The following is a 19,325-nucleotide window of genomic DNA, read 5'->3' on the forward strand; positions in this document are numbered from 1 at the left end:
CCGGTGTCTTGTCGAATACAGTCCCCTATCCAAAAGTGTCCGCCCTGTACTGTGCAGGCGCAGTACGGAGGACAAACAAGACGCCGAAAGTCTCCGAAGTTCAACAGCTGATCGTCAGCTGTACACGGCGCCTGCGCATTTATTGTTACCCTATGTCCAGGATCATTCCCTACTATCCAAGTGGACATAGAGTTAAAATAAATAGTTGCCGAGCGCAGCGAGGCCGTGCCCGAAGCGTGGCGAGCGAAGCGAGCCCGCGAGGGGCCCTCTTACACAGCCATCGCTAACAAGTGCCCGAGCGCCGTGTACAGCTGATAATCAGTTGATCAACTTTGGACATTTTCGGCATCTCCTGCTCCTCCGTACGCCTGCGCAGTACGGGGCGGACACTATCTGATAGGAGGACACTATATGTCAGAACACCGGCCCGGACAGTCCCTCAAAATCAGGGACAGTGAGCACCTATGCTGTTTCATTGAAGTGCAGTGAACAGTTCTACAGATTTATTTAGTGTCTTAGTCCCTGCATCGACCCCATTTGACCACTAGGGGTCTCCCTAGCGCCGCCGAATTCCGTAGGCTGCTTTTACTCCAGAATGGAACTTTTACAGATAAAAGAAAATGGGCGGAGATAGAACGCTCATCTCTCCTCTGATTGGCCGCGATCCACACAGCGGCACCGTACTTGTAGTTTCTGAATGAACTCAGCTGATCCGGGGAATGACTGCGAGTCCCAGAATGCAGCGCGGCTCCAGATTTCTAATTGGCCTTTTCAATCGTCCTCTTACAAAGCGCATAAACAAAAGGCTTCCTGTGGATCAGGTAGGATGGGGACTGCAAGGGGCGGACATTGGGGAAGGGAGCCGCACTTCACCATCAGGAGGTCTGGGGTGTCTCTCCATAAGTGCATGGAATCCTATGGGGGAGATACAGGAGGGATCAGACTGTACAATCCCAATGTATAGGACGAGGAATACATTGTAGATGATCAGCAGAAGGACATATTGTATTTATTATTATTATTATTATATAGCTGTCACATTGTAAACACAGTGTGGTGCTGAGCATTGATGTTCAGAATTTAAAAATTTAAATCTTTTTTTTTTTTTTTTTTTTTTTTTTTAGAGAATCTGGGAATGTTTAATTTTACTAGATTTACTAAAACTGGTGAAACTGTCCCCAGTAACCAATCAGCTTCTAGCTTTTTATTGTCAAAGCTTAAGCCCCCCTTTCACGCTGGTGCGATTGGACAACAATGTGCACCCGACATTCAAAAGAAGGCAAAAAAGTTCCAAGAAAATAGGTCCTTTCCAGCTTAAGTGGCGCTCAAAGAAAAAAATATAAAATATTAAATATATGAATTAAAAATAAATAAAAATCAATCTAAAATTGAATGTGAGAAAATAGCACTTTAAAATGATAAAAAATGTGACAGTCCAGGTGTCGGGTAAATTCTCATATTAATATGACAGTTCATATCAAATGAAGAGATGTTCCATCGTTAATGTGCACCCTACAGTGCCTTGAATAAAAGTATTCATACCCCCCTTTACTCTAATACTCTTAACTAAAATCTAGTGGAACCAACTGCCTTCAGAAGTCACCTAACTAGTATATACAGTGCCTTGAAAAAGTATTCATACCCCTTGAAAATTTCCCACATTTTGTCATGTTACAACCAAGAACGAAAATATATTTTTTTGGGATTTTATGTGATAGGTGGCAAGGTGGCACATAATTGTGAAGTGGAAGGAAAGTGATAAATGGTTTTCACATTTTTTTACAAATAAATATGTGAAAAGTGTGACGTGCATTTGTATTCACCCCCCCCCCCCCCTTTACTCTGATACCCCTAACTAAAATCTAGTGGAACCAATTGTCTTCAGAAGTCACTTAATTTAGTAAATAGAGTCCACCTGTGTGTATTTTAATCTCAGTATAAATACAGCTGTTCTGTGAAGCCCTCAGAGGTTTGTTTTTTTTTTTAAATAAATATGTAAAAAGTGTGGGGTACATTTGTATTCAGCCCCTCTGAGTCAATACTTTGTAGAACCACCTTTCTCTGCAATTACAGCTGCAAGTCTTTTTGGGGATGTCTCTACCAGCTTTGCACATCTGGAGAGTGACATTTTATCCCCATTCTTCTTTGCAAAATATCTCAAGCTCTGTCAGATTGGATGGAGAGCGTCTGTGAACAGCAATTTTCAAGTCTTGCCACAGATTCTCAATTGGATTTAGGTCTGGACTCTGACTGGGCCATTCACATGAATATGCTTTGATCTAAACCATTCCATTGTAGCTCTGGCTGTATGTTTAGGGTCGTTGTCCTGCTGGAAGGTGAACCTCCACACCAGTCTCAAGTCTTTTGCAGACTCTTAACAGGTTTTCTTCTAAGACTGCCCTGTATTTGGCTCCATCCATCTTTCCATCAACTCTGATCAGCTTCCCTGTCCCTGCTGGAAAAAAGCATCCCTACAACATGATGCTGCCACCGCCATGTTTCACAGTGGGGATGGTGTGTCCAGGGTGATGTAAAGTGTTACTTTTCCACCACACATAATGTTTTGCTTTTAGGCCAAAAAGATAAACTTTTGTCTCCTCTGACCAGAGCACCTTCTTCCACATGTTTGCTGTGTCCCCCACATGGCTTCTCGCAAACTGCAAATGGGACTTCTTATGGCTTTCTTTCTACAATGGTTTTCTTCTTGCCACTCTTCCATAAAGGGCAGATTTGTGGAGAGCACGACAAATAGTTGTCCTGTGGACAGATTCTCCCACCTGAGCTGTGGATCTCTGCATCTCCTCCAGAGTTACCATGGGCCTCTTGGCTGCTTCTCTGATTAATTCTCTCCTTGCCCGGCCTGTCAGTTTAGGTGGACGGCCATGTCTTGATAGGTTTACATTTGTGCCATACTCTTTCCATTTTCAGATGATGGATTGAACAGTGCTCCGTAAGATGTTCTAAGTTTAGGATATTTTTTTATAACCTAACCCTGCTTTAAACTTCACCACAACTTTATCCCTGACCTGTCTGGTGTGTTCCTTGGCCTTCATGATGCTGTTTGTTTACTAAGGTTCTGAGGGCTTCACAGAACAGCTGAGATTAAATTACACACAGGTGGACTCTATTTACTAATCAGGTGACTTCTGAAGGCAATTGGCTCCACTAGATTTTAGTTAGGGGTATCAGAGTAAAGGGGGCTGAATATAAATGCACGCCACATATAACATATTTATTTGTAAAAAATAAAATTTCAGGACCCAATGCAGGATTTGCTAAGCCTGTAGGAAACTGGAATTCCAGGCTCCTCCCATAGAAAACAAGCATCCTGGACATCCTCGGGTGCCACCAGCATCTCTTCATACTGTGACATGGCACAGCACCGTCACATATCACCCCCTCTGTTTCGAATCAAGCCTGTACTCCTCTCATTTGCTTCTCTGTGCTAGCTGTCCCCTGCTGGGGAACATTCATGCCTGTCATTGCTTTTTCCCCTTACCTCTAAAGCGGGACTCTGCCTATTTTCCTCAACAGCCAGGGCCATCTTTAACACAGGGCAAAAGAGGCAGCTGCCCCGGGCCCAGTCATTGTTGTGGGGCCCAAAACAGCTGCCCCTTGAGCCCGCACATGCCTGAAATAGTTGATAAGAGGATTCAGGAGAACCCAAGAAAATGTTTGCCCTGGGTCCAATCAATATTAAAGACGGCCCTGTCAACAGGTGACATTTTCTGTTTCCACAAGCACCTCTTATTTGGGGTCACCCTCCCATTCAAGCACAGTATGTATTAGGGCTGGGAGATTTTCCAAAAAAAAAAAAATCTTCAATTTTCTTAAAAAAAACTCGGATTCACGATTCGAAACGAGTTTTTTTTTTTTTTTGGACACCGCGCCGGTCCTGAAGAGCTGCGGGCAGCGCTGGGGTCAGCGCTGGTCCTGGGGAGCTGCAGGCAGGAGTTTTTAGGCGGGGCCGAGGCTTCGGCCGCGGACTAGGCCGAAGCCGCGGCCTCGCCTAAAAACTCCTGCCCGCAACTCTTCAGGACCGGCGCAGTGAAAAAAAAAAATCTAAAAAAATCAATTTGCTTAAATTTTGAATTGATTTGACCTCTCACCTCAATTCAAGATTTAAATCGATTTTTTCCCCAGCCCTAGTATGTATGCATGCCTTCTACTCTCCATTGTATTAATCATATCTTGCTTAATGGTGTGTCTGATCTTGGCTTCTCTTGTTTCCCCATATCCACTGCATCTTTTCACCATTATTGACTTACCATTCCCTATTCTGCATTGGGTGGAGGCAGCCATCTTGGTAGAGGCAGGGCTTTCCGTCCCAATGTCAGCGATCCCCCCTCCTGAGAACCGATGATATGATGACTGGGAATATTCAGGATATATTAATGAGAATATTCAAGAAACAGCAGGAAAGCTGGATGAAGCACAGAATGAGTAGCAAAGGCAGGGAGATCTTTGCACTGCAGGTTCTCAGGTACAGTTTCCTCTCCAGCAACGAGAACAGTGAACAGCACAGAAGTGACATCACCAAATCTCATTCCAAATCTGAGATTAGCATTCTGAGGCAGCAGTGCCTTAGATCTCACACTAGATATACAGTTATGAGGCTATAGACACAGCAAGTGCACTGCTTCTTTCAGTAGTAAATCTGGACAAGGAGTAAATCTTTCACCATACTTCTTAGGCACGGTTCACATTTCTAGATGTTCACTATAACATAGCAAATCTTCAAAAAGAGAAGCATGGGTAAAGCTTTTTTTTGTACATACTTCTCTTCTGGGTTGTAGGAATGCACTTTTTTTCTGTGAGCCAGCTGCCTGACTAAGGCCTGGTTCACACCTAGGCATTTTTCATGCTTTTTGCATTTTGCGGATTTGCAATACAGTCCATTTAACATGGTTTCCTATGGAACACTTTCTGTAGTGCAAATCTGCAAAATGCACTAAAAATGTATAGGTGTGAATCAGGCCTAACAGCTGGCTCTAGCTCCAGGTACACCTGCCCCCTCTGCAGTCCTACAGGCGGAGAGCGGTGACTGACAGTGACCAATCTCCGCTCCGAGAAGACCAAGAACTGATTGATCATCGGTCATGTGACTGCTCAGTTCTCAGTCTTAGAGCCTGCGGGGGGCAGCTGCAGCATCACACTGATGCTGCAGCATTGAGGTAAGTATAAAGGTTTGTTTTTTATTCTTTTTATACCCCCAAACGTCTCCTTTATGTTCAAACTCAATTTAACATATACAGCTGTAAGGAATCTCTTTTTCCAGTCTCCTTTCATTGAAGATAATTAGGGCCGAAACAACTAATCGATTAATCGACAACTAATCAATTATGAAAATAGTCAACTACTTTCATAATCGATTAATCGGCCAGCCGATTAGTTGTCCTGTATACAGAATGCATTAATTCTTTACATACCAGGAAATACAGTGCAGCACACATACAGCTCAGTACACCGTCCATACATGTCAGTAAGTGCATGAGAATTTGTGAATGTGTGAGGAGCAATGCCTCATGGGACATGTAGTCCTGGGCAGGAAGTTAATGGTTCTAAAGGCAGAAGTTTTTTTTTTTTACCTTGCTTTAAAGGGCACTCTATACTGTAATTTGCAGCTTGCTTTTGGGGCACTCTGAAGCCAGGAGGACCCCAGAAAAGGGGAATCAGGACTGCTCTGTGCAAACCACTGCACGGAGCAGGTAAGTATAACATGTTTGTTGTTTAAAAAAAAAAAAGTCACTTTAAAGACTCTGTGCAGGGAAGATCAGCATCTGAACCCAATGAAAGTGGAGGCTGATAGACTGGAGGTAATAGAAGGCATTACATCTACATTTAAAGTAAACTTTTACCAGTATTGTGCATTATATTTAAAATGATCATATCCATGAAAAAAAAAAATTCTCAGCTTTTAGTACTGCTTTAATATAAAAGATGTATATCTCCCTTCCACCTTTCATGTCTGATCCCTAGTTAAAATGCCCATATATCCTACTTATGGGTGTATTATATGCAGTGGAACCTTGGATTGTGAGCATAATCCGTTTCAGTAGAAGGCTTGTAATCCAAAGCACTCGCATATCAAAGCGAGTTTCCCCATAGAAGTCAATGGAAACAAAGATAATTCGTTCCGCATTGACTTCTATCACATGCAATACTGCATGTGGCCAGAGGTTGGGGGGGGGGGGCGCCGGAGAGCCTCGGAAATACTCGGGGACAGCTCGGAAACAAACGGGAACGGAGTATATCTGAGTGTTTCTGAGTATATCTGAGTCGTTCCGAGTATTTCCGAACAGCTCCAAACCGTTCCGAGCGTCCCCGGCACCCCTGCACCTCTGGCCATATGCGGTACTGCACCGCCCATTAGCTTGAATTCTGCTCGTTTTGCGAGACAACACTCACAAACCGAGTCAGGATTTTTTTTTTTAAAGTTGCTCGTCTTTCAAAACGCTCGTTTACCGCGTTACTCGTAAACCAAGATTCCACTGTATATGATATAAGTAATATATATTATTACTTTCACTGTTTCACAGTATAAATGAACCCCTTATAGTAGCGATTATCTGCTCTTTTTGTGCTATAAAGGGCTAATTTTAGGGTTGTTTTTTTTTTTTTTTTTTAACCCCATTATGACAGTCCATGTTACATGGTTTCCTATGGGACACGTTTCCATATTATCCGATTAATTGAAACAATAATCGGCCATCTAATCGATTATGAAAAAAATCGTTAGTTGCAGCCCTGAAGATAGTAGATTGTACCTGGTCATAGGTGGTGTTTACACATAAAAAAAAAAAAAATCAGAAGTGAAAAAAGGTACGCACTGCCTAGCATTGTAGCTCCTGCATGCAAGCAAATTTCCCTTATCTTTTATTACAGTTTTTTGCAAAGAAAAAGTTTGCTTTTAGTCCTTTGCTGTAGTATGCAGTTTGGGCAGATCAAAGGTCTAACCTGGTAAATGCAGATTCGTTTCCTTACTGCTGTAATGTTACAGTCACCGTCATTTTCCGGCACAATTAGTCTGTGTTGTGCATTAAATGACATTAAACGGTCATCTTGCTCATTCAGGGGAAGGTGACGTTGTGTAAAGTGCCCCCTCCGCCCCAGGCATACTCACACCTTACCAGCGCTCACTCACAGTTTCTTCCTCTGCTGCAGCCGGCACTGAAAAGAGTGGTGAAGTTATTCCCCCGGTAATCTGATAGGCCTAGTGATTGGCTGCAAGACCTGAGACTTGTCACATGTCCCCGATACCCGGAAGTACTGTACTCCTGTAGTTGAGTACGGAAGGCCCGTAGACGTGGTGTATCTGGATTTTGCAAAAGCATTTGACACAGTTCCCCATAAACGTTTACTGTACAAAATAAGGTCTGTTGACAGCCACTTGGTATAGGATCTGGAAGACAGTGAGGTCTTTCAGAAGGATTGACCATGTATAGAGTTTACCATTCCATCTAAAACTGAAAAAATATATTGATCTTTTTTTTTTTTTTCTTTTAGACGATCAGTCTGTATTTAGCATATTTACCACTTGTGGGCCAGTGCCTATGGCAGCAAGGCTAGTGGGGGAAGCACCCTGAGGACCATCTCTGGACATGCTTTAGGTGGGCATAGGTCCAGAGGATGTTGAGAGTAGTCAGAAAAGTCACAAAAAAAATGAAATTTCTTTTTTTTTCTCTTGTTTGGTGGTCTGTACACAAGTTCTGCATATAAAGTAGACCCCATTCTGTCTTTAATAGCCCCCTCTAGCAGTAGGTTTTTACTGATATAATTAAGTTTTAGTAATATAATTAGTTTGCACCAAAGGGTATCATTATTCTGTTTGCCTAGGACAGAATGGCGTCTAAATACAATCCTCCTGATCATAGTATGCAATGTTAAGGTCGTTTGCTGTTCTTACTGCAGTCTCTTACAATAGTTTTCACTTTGTTTTTTCGGCATAGCAGTCCATTACCTGGATGACCACGGATTTCTGTTCGCATCAGACTGAGAAATGGAAGCATCACCTAAAATCTCACAAAAGAGGACTCAAGAGGACTTGGGTAAATCGAAAACCAAGAAGGACCAAGAGGCCAAATGTTCGTCCAAAGGGACTAAATCCAACGAGGAGAAATGTCCAAAAGTAAAAAAGACAAAAGACCATAAGGCAGCACAAGATCCATCATCTGGGGAAGAAAAAGTGAATCAAGATCGTCAGTGGTTACGAATCCAACTAAATATGCAAACTAAGTCATTACCAATGAAGGTCAAAGAAGAAAGGCAGAACTTGTCCGATGACCTTGAGGAGCATTCTCCTGCAAGGTCCAGGCCTTATGCCTGTGTGGTTTGCCAAAAGAGTTTTGCTCAGAAGTCGAACCTTGTCACTCACTTTCGAGTGCACACTGGCTCCCGGCCTTATATGTGCATGGAATGTGGAAAGACCTTCAGCACCAGCTCTAACGCAGTCACCCACCAGAGAGTTCATACCGGGGAGCGCCCCTACAGCTGTGGCGAGTGTGGAAAAAAGTTCAGCATCAGCTCCAACTTGGTGACCCACCAAAGGGTTCATACAGGGGAAAGACCTTACACTTGCACAGATTGTGGCAAGAGTTTCACTCACCGATCCAACCTAGTCATACACCAGAGAGCCCATTCTGGGGAGAAGCCCTACATGTGCCAAAACTGCGGAAAGAATTTTACACACAGCTCTCACCTTGTAGCCCATCAAAAAGTCCACACTTAAAGCCCTTCTTCACTAAGAGTGATGGGTTTGGACACATGGCCATATCAGCCTAATCCATTGCTTGACAAAACCAGGCACTAGGTCCTGTTTGTTGTCTTTCTGGTGGGAGAGAACTGTGGACCTGAAATGCATGTTCATATAAAATGGATTTCTGCCTACTGGGTGGAATAAGGCAAGACTTGACCTAGTGTTGGTTCTTCATTGCTGTCAGGATCTATGGCAACAGGATCTACCCTGCCCTTGCCCCTCTTTGTTACTGGCCTGTTTAGTTCTTTATATACTCCTAGAATACAGAGCCTAAGATGTAGGTCTTCTGCACTTTCTAGAATATACGGAGCACTGTTGGTGACAACAGTAGCATAGCTTGCAACTGATTTATGAAATGTTACCAGCTGTTTCTTTCTTGGTGGTGCGGAGGGCTAGGTTTCCACGCCAGGGTCCCAGACAGCAGTAAAGGTCTACAATAGCTCAAGTCCTGACCCTTTCCATCCATTCTAAAGCACTCTCTTTTCAGTTGAGATGCTCAATTATATGCTGTTTATTATTTATATTACATGCTGTGTAATGTTTGACTGCCGATTATGGGTGTCTTAAAAAAAATTCCTGTTGGTCAGTATGTAAAGCAATAACCTTCTGACCAACAATCCTTTCATTTGTGAGATGTATGACAGACACTGCATGTAACGAAAGGAAACAAGATTAAAGTCTGGTACACACAATGAGAAATTCGGACGGAAAAAAAAACACATTTTCGGATAATAATCTGATCATTAGTACCCAGTTTTCAAGAGCCGATCATGACAGTTATTGCGAAATTATCCGAAGGAACAATCTTATAAGATAACAGAAGGAATGATTTTAGTGTAATTAGGATTGTATTTGTACGAAAAAAGTCACGTGACCAAGACCATGCATGCTCGGAAACGAAAGAATACATTACAAAATTAGGATGTTGTATTATGTCTTACGAGAATTTTTGTAACTCTAGTAACCTACTCGTTTTCAATATGAGACTAGCATGCAAAAAAAAAAAACAGACGATTATTCGTCTGATATTCTCATTGTGTGTACTAGACCAGGTATCCACCCCACAGAGATGAGAAAACCAGGTCATTCTTCCGCCGTCATTTACATAAGTATTTTTGTCTGATAGCAGAAGATACGGTATATCCAAATGGTTCAGTCAAGCATAGTTTGGTGGTCATCTATTTGATTCTGATTTGCTTCTGTTTTCATTCTTCCACTGGATTTATAGACATTTAATAGTGTGCTCTGTAGTAGTCCTGTGGTCCAGAAAGGGTCAGTCCTAACAAAACTGATATTTCTGGTTTTGGAAACTGCTGGAGAAGTAAAGCACCCGTTTTCTAGAGCACTTGTAGACTGTGGTGATGAGATCTCTGTGCTTGACCTTACGGTTCTATACTTCTGCCACAAGGGGTTCTAACACTTTAGCTTCATTTTTCATAGTAAAAAAAAAAAGAAAAAAAAAAAATCGAAAGAAGTGGCACTACCTAAAGTTGAGTGGGAACACAAAACTTCCAAAGTGGGCATCAACAGAGTCAGGACATGTCTAGGAGTTCTTAACACTGCAGTCTCCATGGCATGTAAGATGTCAGTGGATTACTTAGCCTATCAGTAGAAGTCCTGTAATGATGTCAACCTCCTGTTTTCAAGGCTTCAATAACAAGAAATTCAGGGACAACATACAAAAGGATTGTGATATCGTCATAATAGAATGAAAGAATGGTTGCTGGCAGAGACTTATGACAGAAAGGGTAGATCAGCTTTCGATGTACTAGGCCTTCAAAATGTTCCTTCTTCCTAATTGATACAATTGATAAATAATACATTATGCACCTATTACCTCTCATGTTCCATTACACCTATACAGTCTGTGTCCAATGGGAAATGTTCAGATTTTGCATGTTGTCATAGGGGAACGGTGGACATCTCTCTACACTTGGCATTCGAATGGTCGCTTAGACAAGAAATTCATGTACCTACATTTCCCTAATGGCGTATAAACAAAATGTCTACATTTGCCTTTTGATGCCGTAAATATTGTATTGTAAGTAATGACCCCTGGCTTGTAGTATGAAAAGTGTCAGGTGGAGTTGGGATTTGGCCGTCTCTTGGCCAGGCAGCTTATTTTTTTTTTTTTTATTACATATTGGATACATGTTGTGAATTTTGTCCGCAACCACTGGCTAAGCATTATGCGACCTTTATAAATACCAACCATGGATTACTCTTCTTTATAGCCCTTATTTTCTGATGATGTAAAAGCACTGGGGCTGGTGTGACAAAAAAGTAGAACTTTGCAATTAAAATGCTTTGGAGGGTTCTTGCCTGAGAAAAATATATAGATCATAGTGTTGGCAGTATACTACAAGGTACCCTGTTTCCCCAAAAATAAGACCTAGCGTGATTGCCAGTGATGGCTGCAATATAAGCCCTACCCCCCAAATAAGCCCTAGTTAAAGTCCTTGTAGGTCTTATTTTCAGGGTAGGGCTTATTTTCGGGGAAACAGGGTAGGGCTTATTTGGGGGGTAGGGCTTATATTGCAGCCATCACTGGCAATCACGCTAGGTCTTATTTTCGGGGAAACAGGGTAACCAGAGAACGACTGTGAATAAGTATTAAAGTTCAACTAAAGGCAAAACTTTTTTCTTTAGTTTAGAGTGGAGAGGAATTAGAGCACTTTGTCAGTTTTTATTGCTGTCTATATCCACATTATGGAGATTCACCCTCTTTCTTTGTCCTGTTTACCATTATCATTGAAAGTGAAAATAAAATAAAATACCAAAATGTAATTTCCAGAAAAGTAATAGAGGGGAAATCTTCAAATGGGGACACTAGTTCTGGTGACCCGGGGGTCCCCACGAGATTCCCATAATTTGCAGGAATTTCCTCTAACTTCCTGTTTTGGCTATTGGACAGGAAGTGAAGGTAAATCTCCCCATTGGGACAAAGAGAGCAAAAATAAATCATACAGGGGTTAAAAAAAAAACATGCATGTTGGAGGGGCAATATACTGTAGAAACAAGTTTCCCAACCCTTAGTCCTGCTAAGCAGCAAAGGAGACCTAGCTAAAAACTGCTTCTAACTTATAAGTCTGCATGTGTTTGCAGACATACTGTAGATTAAAATCTACCGGGGAGGGAAAATGGCTAATTGGGCCCAATTTGGACATTTTCACTTAGGGGTGTACTCATTTTTGTTGCCAGCAGTTTAGACATTAATGGCTGTGTGTTGAGTTATTTTGAGGGGACGGCAAATTTACACTGTTATACAAGCTGTACACTCACTACTTTACATTGTAGCAAAGTGTCATTTCTTCAGTGTTGTCACATGAAAAGATAGAATAAAATATTTACAAAAATGTGAGGGGTGTACTCACTTTTGTGAGATACTGTAATAGATTACTTACAGGTGCTGACCCCGGCTCTCTACCGCAGTGACATGCAAATGAGAAGAAAACTGGTCGCAGTTGTAATCCAATAAAACGTCCTTTATTCTTCAAACAGAAACTTTCTCCAGAAGTTGTTAGGGGTTCCTTGAGCTGTGGCTAATTGACCTCCCATCTTATGGTTCCAGGTTCAATGCCACTTGGAAGAACAAGTGGTATGATACCAATGAACATTTAGCTGTCTGTGGCATTCAGACCATCAGAGAATTGAGTTATTCCTACTGACCACCAATGTAAGGGGCAATCTTTCCATGGACCCCTGATGATTACATTTTTGCATGGGTTCCCTAAGACCTGAAAATTATCTAAATGGTTCCTCTGGGGTAAAATGGTTGAGAAAAGGCTGTTCAAGACACAGCAAAGAAAGCACTAGTTCTGTAACACTTATTACATATGTATTAAACAGTGGTTCAAGGAAACCTGTCATGGCAGAAACATAGAAGCGACCATTGGTGAACTGTCCTTAAAGCCTGTCTCTAGTTTTTATACATAGTCAGATCTGGCAATCAAGAATCGTAACAGTATTCTCATATATATATATATATATATATATATATATATATATATATATATATATATATATATATATATTTCATACCACTACCAAGTCCATGAACGAAAACAGACCTAGAGCTATTTTTTCAGTACAGACCTTCTGGAATTTTGTACGCGCACACAAAACATGTCAAATTGGGTAGCATGTAGGTAGGTCTTAGGATGTCCCATTACACATTTGTTGTACTTGTGTGCATCGTAGAAAATTAAATCAAAGTTAAGAATGCACAAAAATATGTAAATATGTTATATATGCTGCGTTTATATCTGAGGCCACATTTGCATGCAAGAGTACATTTGACAACATAAAGATGGGGCAGGCATAAATAATGGGGCTCTGATTTTTAGGAAGTGTTTGCCTGTCATTGTGGGAGGAGTCTGGGGTATCATACTTGCACCCCCGTTTCCCCTTTTCTTCTGATCTGGCATCTTTTCCCTGGTTATTTGACAATGTTGATAGGGCCAGCTCTATAAAGGATGACCTCCAGTGGGCTTCCCACCCACCTTCTGCTGGGGGGACCAGCACTATACTCATAGAATGGGACATGCCGCCCCAATTTCCAGTTTGTCTCATACAAATTCGGATAACATCACCAACAACTATATATATATATAGATATATATATCTCTATATATATAGATATATATATAGAGATATATATATCTCTCTATATATATATATAAATTGGAAAGGTTTCCCTATGGGGTTTTGTGTTGCAAGAAATTCAAAATTCATAAATTTAAAAAATATAAATATAAATTTATTGGAAAAGTGTAACATACAAAAACATTGATTTATATTAAAACATGAGCTCTGTGATTGAGGCTAATACAAGTACATCATGATACAGCCGTTGGGTAAACATAAAAAGCATAGCATTTTATAGGTATAAAAAAATCATATACCAACGCGTTTCGACCATTAACAGTAGTGTTTTGCCGCATCACCTGGATCATTGAGCAACCATTAGGCACAGCACTTGGGAGGCTACTTTTACAGTCGTCAGTGGTAAATATAATTGAAGAATTACAATTCACGTTTCAACAACTATATATACTGTTGTCCGTTTTCTAAATGTGTATCTTTACAATGCATTTTTTCTCTAGAGTTATTTTACTCTTTCCCCCAGAAGAAGACCTCTACTGTTAATGGTCGAAACGCGTCTGGTTCTTCAGTATGATTATATACCTTTTTAATTTATATTCCAAATTGGGGTGTGCAGCAAATTTTATCTCACTATTAGTATCGCCTTCTACTTATAAATTTTTTTTTTGTGGAAAATTCTCTTTATTGCTTTTCAATAACCAACAATATTTTTATTCTGGAGATCCTTTTTAGAACTTTATGGAATACAAGGGCTTATTGAAAGGAGGACCAGCCTGATCCATTTACCTGAAGGCTAATGCCCTGATTTTGGTCCAAAATGCGCCAGTGGTGGATTATTTTCAATTGTGCCTTAAGTTCCAGCAAAACTGTAGCCAGATATAAAATGCCAATTAAAAACATCCGTAATTGTATTTTAAATAGTACTTCAATCTCTTCTGGGCAGGTTGATTGGAAGGGCGATCCTTGACCATGCTGTATCTCTCTATTTGCAATTGATAAACATTTGATCAGATCCTGGCCCGGGTGTCTGGATAAGAAAACTGATTGAACAAAACGACCACATTTTTCAGTGGATAATTCTTTTCACGTTTTGCATTTAGGCTACAAATGTATCTGTTTACCTTAAAGTGGAGTTCCGCCGAAAAATTAAAAGTCAGCAGCTACAAAAAGTGTATCTGCTGACTTTTAATAATCGGACACTCACCTTTCCCACGGTCCAGCGATGGGGGTGTACGAAGCCCCACTCATCTCCCCCTCCTCTCCACGGCGCCGGCATTCTTACTGTGGGCGCAGTACACAGCCGGGGCACGCACTGCGCATGCGCGCGCTGCGAATGGCCGTGCAATCTTCTGGGACCTGTGACGTGTCCCAGATGATGGCAGGGAGGGGGTAGAAGTGAACTTCCTTCCGGCGCCGCACAGCCCCAGGAGGAAGTGGGAGCTGGATGCCTCTAAAAAGAGGGCATCTGCCCCCCCCCCCCCAAAAAAAATGACATTCCAAATGTGGCATGTCAGGGGGTCACCATCACTTAAAGCGGAAGTTCCATTTTTGGGTGGAACTCTGCTTTAATTTCCACTATCAGTACATATTTAAAGGGGATCTCCGGATGCTGGTCACTATTATCTGATCTGCTGCAGACCATTACACAATTAATGTTTCAGGTATGCCTTGCTCAATTTCTGAGAGTGCCATTGTTTGTCAGAATGTCAAGTACAGTTGTGTCTATCACTCTGAATGTTTTATATAGTTGTATAATCAGTGTTATGTAAAAAGATCATGACTGTTTTCTGTACTGTTTATGTACAATAAAATCCATTTACTTTAATCCTTCCTCTTAAAGGGCATGTAAAGTATATTTCAGTGTTGTGTTACAGACATACTTGTAAGGAGATCAACTTAAAGTGTCACTAAACCCACAACAGTAAAATCAGTCTGTATATGCAGTAAAGCATGCCTGTTATACTCACTGTGGAACCTAAGGGGTTAATCCTCTGCATTGTGTAAAAAGGCTATTTGATCCTGTCTTCTCTGATCCTCCCCTTCTTCCACAGTCCCCAAACCATCTCCTGATAGTACAGAGCCTTGAGGGCAATCTGCACATGCTCAGTTTGGTGCGTATTGCTAGAGAGATTTTTTTTTTTCTTGGGAGAGTGCATGTGATAAGCACAGGGCCAATCAGCACTGTCCAGACAGAGGGTTAGGGAATCCTGCAGCCTCATAGGACAGTCAAGGGGGAATTATAACGCCTCCTACAAGCTTTAACCAGACACCAATAGAAGTCACAAGACTGCTATATACTGCTGATGGGGTATTTAGCAGTTTAAAGTTACCGTACTAAAAATATTTGCATTTCCATGTTCTGTGTACTGTGGGAGACCAGATATAGTGAATGCAGAGTCCTGCGTTTAGTAACACTTTAAAAAAGGGACTTTGACACATGGAAAAAAAATGCAAAAAAAAAAAAGTCTCGTAATTCTTTTCGTTGGATGGCAAGTTCTCATTTTTTGTATACAATCCAGATAACAGACAAACAGGAAAAAAACCCTCTCCAGGTGTCCGAGTCACAAGATCTCCCCCTCCACAGGGTACAGGTGCTGGCTCAGTATGCAAATAGCATATAAAAAGAATTCAATCCGGATGGCCGCAATCCATCAAAGATTTCTTTATTGGTTAAAATCTGGATTTTAACCAATAAAGAAATCTTTGATGGAGTGCGGCCATCTGGATTTAATTCTTTTTATATTCTCACTTTTTTGTCTCTGGGCTCACGCACACATGCTGCTTTCAGAGCGGTACTTTGTTTTTTGTTTTTTCTTTCAGATCTGAACATAGCTCTGTTATAGTTAAAGCGGTTGTACCCCGGAAAAAAAAAAAAAAAGATCCTGTTAAGGACCGCCCACTGCATATATACTGTGGCAGGGCGGCCCTATTGCGCAAAACGACGTACCTGTACTTCGTTTCATGCCGGAGTTACTGTGGGTGCGCTGCAGAGCAGGAGAGCCGATGTGCAGGTCTGGCGGTCGGGATGTCTGCCGGCCGGCACCGCATTCATTTGTAGGCGTGGTGTAGCCGGGTGGTGAAAAATGCGGCGCAGCGCAAAATGGGCATGGTTTAAACAAAATATTGGGCGTTGCTTAAAAGGGGTGTGGTTAGAGTCTGAGATGAACGAGGAATGGAGGGAGAAAGAAAGGTAGAAAAAGAGAGAAGGAAGGAAAGAAAGAGGGATGGAGGGACAGCAGGCCCAGATCCCACACCAAAATAGAAATATGTGTATTCCAGAAAGTTTAACAATCAGCAGATAAAGATACTCCAAACATTCGGTGTTAGTGCTTCAATCATCACGGCACCATGAATGATATGGTGTCAGGATGATTGAAGCGCATTATTTCTATTATTACATTGTATTATAAAATGAAATAGTTCAACTCCCCATAATGCAGAATCCGTGGGAGCCCTGAGTGTGTCACCTGCCACCAGATGCAGCTTGTCAATTGAAGTACACCCAAGAGGACATACTAATCAAACCATTGAACTTTGCAGAGGCTTTGTAAGAGGCCAACACGTTTTGCCTATTAGCTTTCTCAAGGTCTCATAATCTTGATCGCACAGATAGCAAAGTGGTCTAACCAAAAAAGAAGGCACAGTAAATCAGTGGTGTATTTAGGTTTTGTGCTGCCCTAGGCCTAACTAAACTCATGCACCCCTAATTTAAATACAACCCACCCCTTCCTGTCAAGGCCACACCCCTGCCATTTAAGACCCGTTGTATAATCTGTAAACCACACCCCTTCTTATTTAGGCTCCAACTTTTTCTCTTAGAACTCCACCTCTTTATCTCTGTACATTCGCACACACCATTCACTCAATACTTACATCAATCACTAGGCCTGACTAAACTCATGCACCCCCTAATTTAAATACGACCCACCCCTTCCTGTCAAGGCCACACCCCTGCAGTTTAAGACTCGCCCTATAATCTGTAAACCACACCCTTTCTTATTTAGGCTCCAACTTTTTCTCTTAGAACTCCACCTCTTTATCTCTGTACATTCGCACACACCATTCACTCAATACTTACATCAATCACTCATCAGTGTCCATCAGTAGAGCCTCGTCAGGGGCCACCAGTGCAGCCTCGTCAGGGGCCACCAGTGCAGCCTATCAGTGCCGCCTCATCAGGGGCCATCAGTACAGCATATCAGTGCCACCTTATCAGTGCAGTTTAAGAGTGCCGCTTCATCAGTTTCATAATATCACAGATTAGTGTACCGTATATACTCGAGTATAAGCCGAGTTTTTAAGCACTTTTTTTGTGCTGAAAATGCCCCCCTCGGCTTATACTCGAGTCAAGCACTTTTCTGCAGCAGAATGGGGAAATGCTTGTTTACATTAGCATCTCCCCGTTGGTGTGCAAACCCATTGGAACAAGCACTACAAAATATCCAAAGCTGGGGTTCCTAGCACCAAGTGGCCCCGAGATACGGGGCCCCAAAGTCAGTTCAGAAAATGTCATTCTCTGCTGTAGAAAAGTGCTTGACATTTTCCGAACCGACTTTGGGGCCCCATACCTCGGGGCCACTTGGTGCTAGGAACCCTGGCTTTGGATATGTTGTAGTGCTAGTTCCACTGGGTTTGCAAATTTGGGGTTTCTAGCACCAAGTGGCCCTGAGATACGGGGCCCCAAAGATGGTCAACTGTGTCCATCTGCAGGGACCCTTTGAGTCCAGAGACCCCAAATTTTGGCTGCAGCTAGGGGGCATCTAGGAACCCTTAACTACCAAGTTTGAAGTTCAGGGGACCTATGGCTGCAAATGGGCACAGAGAGGCATGCAAATGGGCACAGTGAGGCTGCAAATGGGCATTGCTGACCCTCTTTTCCACTTACAGTAGCTGTGCATTTCCCACCCTAGGCTTATATTTGAGTCAATAAGTTTTCCCAGTTTTTTTGTGGTAAAATTAGGTGCCTCAGCTTATATAAGGGTCGGCTTATACTGGAGTATATACGGTACATGAATTATGTATTTATTATAGCACAGAGCACTTTGCAGTACATGAATTTTCACTGAATGTGGACTGTTTAATGGGTTTGCATTGATTTCAGCATGGAGCACTTTGCACATGCTGAAATTAATGCAAACTCTTTAAGCCCAGGTTCACACTACTGCGATCACAGACATCGCACGTGATTCGCACCATATTACATGCGATGTCTGTGAGATGCAAGTTCAGCCATACAGTTGTATGGCTGAACTCGCACTAGATTTGCAGGAAATAAAGTGCAGGGACTTTTCTTCAGCCCCCCTCCCACTCTGAAATCGGATCACATGGGTGTTCTCACCTATGTGATCCGATTCCTGTGCGAGTTCACAGTTTGCACTGCAATCCGATCTGGGGGTGTCATTAACAATGTAATGACACCCGCAGTGGTTCGCAGAAGGTAGTGTGAACTGCCTGCAGGATAGATGCGATGCGGGAACCAACGCTGTAATCGCGCTGGTTCCTGCATGGCACAAGTGTGAACCCAGGGTAAACAGTCCACATTTAGTGAAAGTTTATGTACTGCAAAGTGCTCTGTGCATGCTGAAATCAATGCAAACTTATTAAACAAAGTACACGAACGTTCACTGAATGGGTGGACTGTTTAATGAGTTTGCAGCATGCATGGAGCGCTGTATTGCAATCTGATCTGTATACTCATTTAATCCACGATAAGCACTTTATATTGTCTGGCTGTTTGGCACACCCGCACATGATGATTTACAAAAGTACTGTAATAGTATATAGTAATAGTATAATTTAAAGAAAATGGACTTTGAGGCAATAAGACTTTAATGGTGGATTGAATAATCGATCAGGAAGTATCAATTCCAAAAGTATTATTATATAAAAAGAGAAATTTTATTTAAACAATGTTAAAAGACATAAGACCAATTGAAATACAAAAGATTCCATAACATCCAGTGAC

The 19,325-nt window shown here is 41.8% G+C and overlaps 1 protein-coding gene across 2 annotated transcripts; it reads left to right on the forward strand.

Annotated features, from left to right (window-relative positions):
* The first annotated feature begins 683 nt into the window (after positions 1-683).
* LOC141113481 (uncharacterized) lies at positions 684-15,190 on the forward strand. 2 transcript variants are annotated; one of them, XM_073606604.1, is made up of 2 exons: positions 684-821; positions 7,950-15,190. In XM_073606604.1, exon 2 carries the CDS (start codon positions 8,000-8,002, stop codon positions 8,726-8,728), a length of 729 nt encoding a protein of 242 aa, XP_073462705.1. In that variant the 5' UTR covers positions 684-821; positions 7,950-7,999; the 3' UTR covers positions 8,729-15,190. The 2 variants fall into 2 exon arrangements, with proteins under 2 accessions (XP_073462705.1, XP_073462707.1); XM_073606606.1 differs by having other exon boundaries at positions 7,953-15,190.
* Positions 15,191-19,325: the final 4,135 nt, after the last annotated feature.

This window comes from Aquarana catesbeiana, linkage group LG12 (genome assembly GCF_042186555.1).
Source record: "Aquarana catesbeiana isolate 2022-GZ linkage group LG12, ASM4218655v1, whole genome shotgun sequence".
Classification (NCBI taxonomy): domain Eukaryota; kingdom Metazoa; phylum Chordata; class Amphibia; order Anura; family Ranidae; genus Aquarana; species Aquarana catesbeiana.

Coding starts and splice junctions, on each gene's coding strand:
- LOC141113481 (XM_073606604.1), top strand. CDS start 8,000: ATGGAAGCATCACCTAAAATCTCACAAAAGAGGACTCAAGAGGACTTG.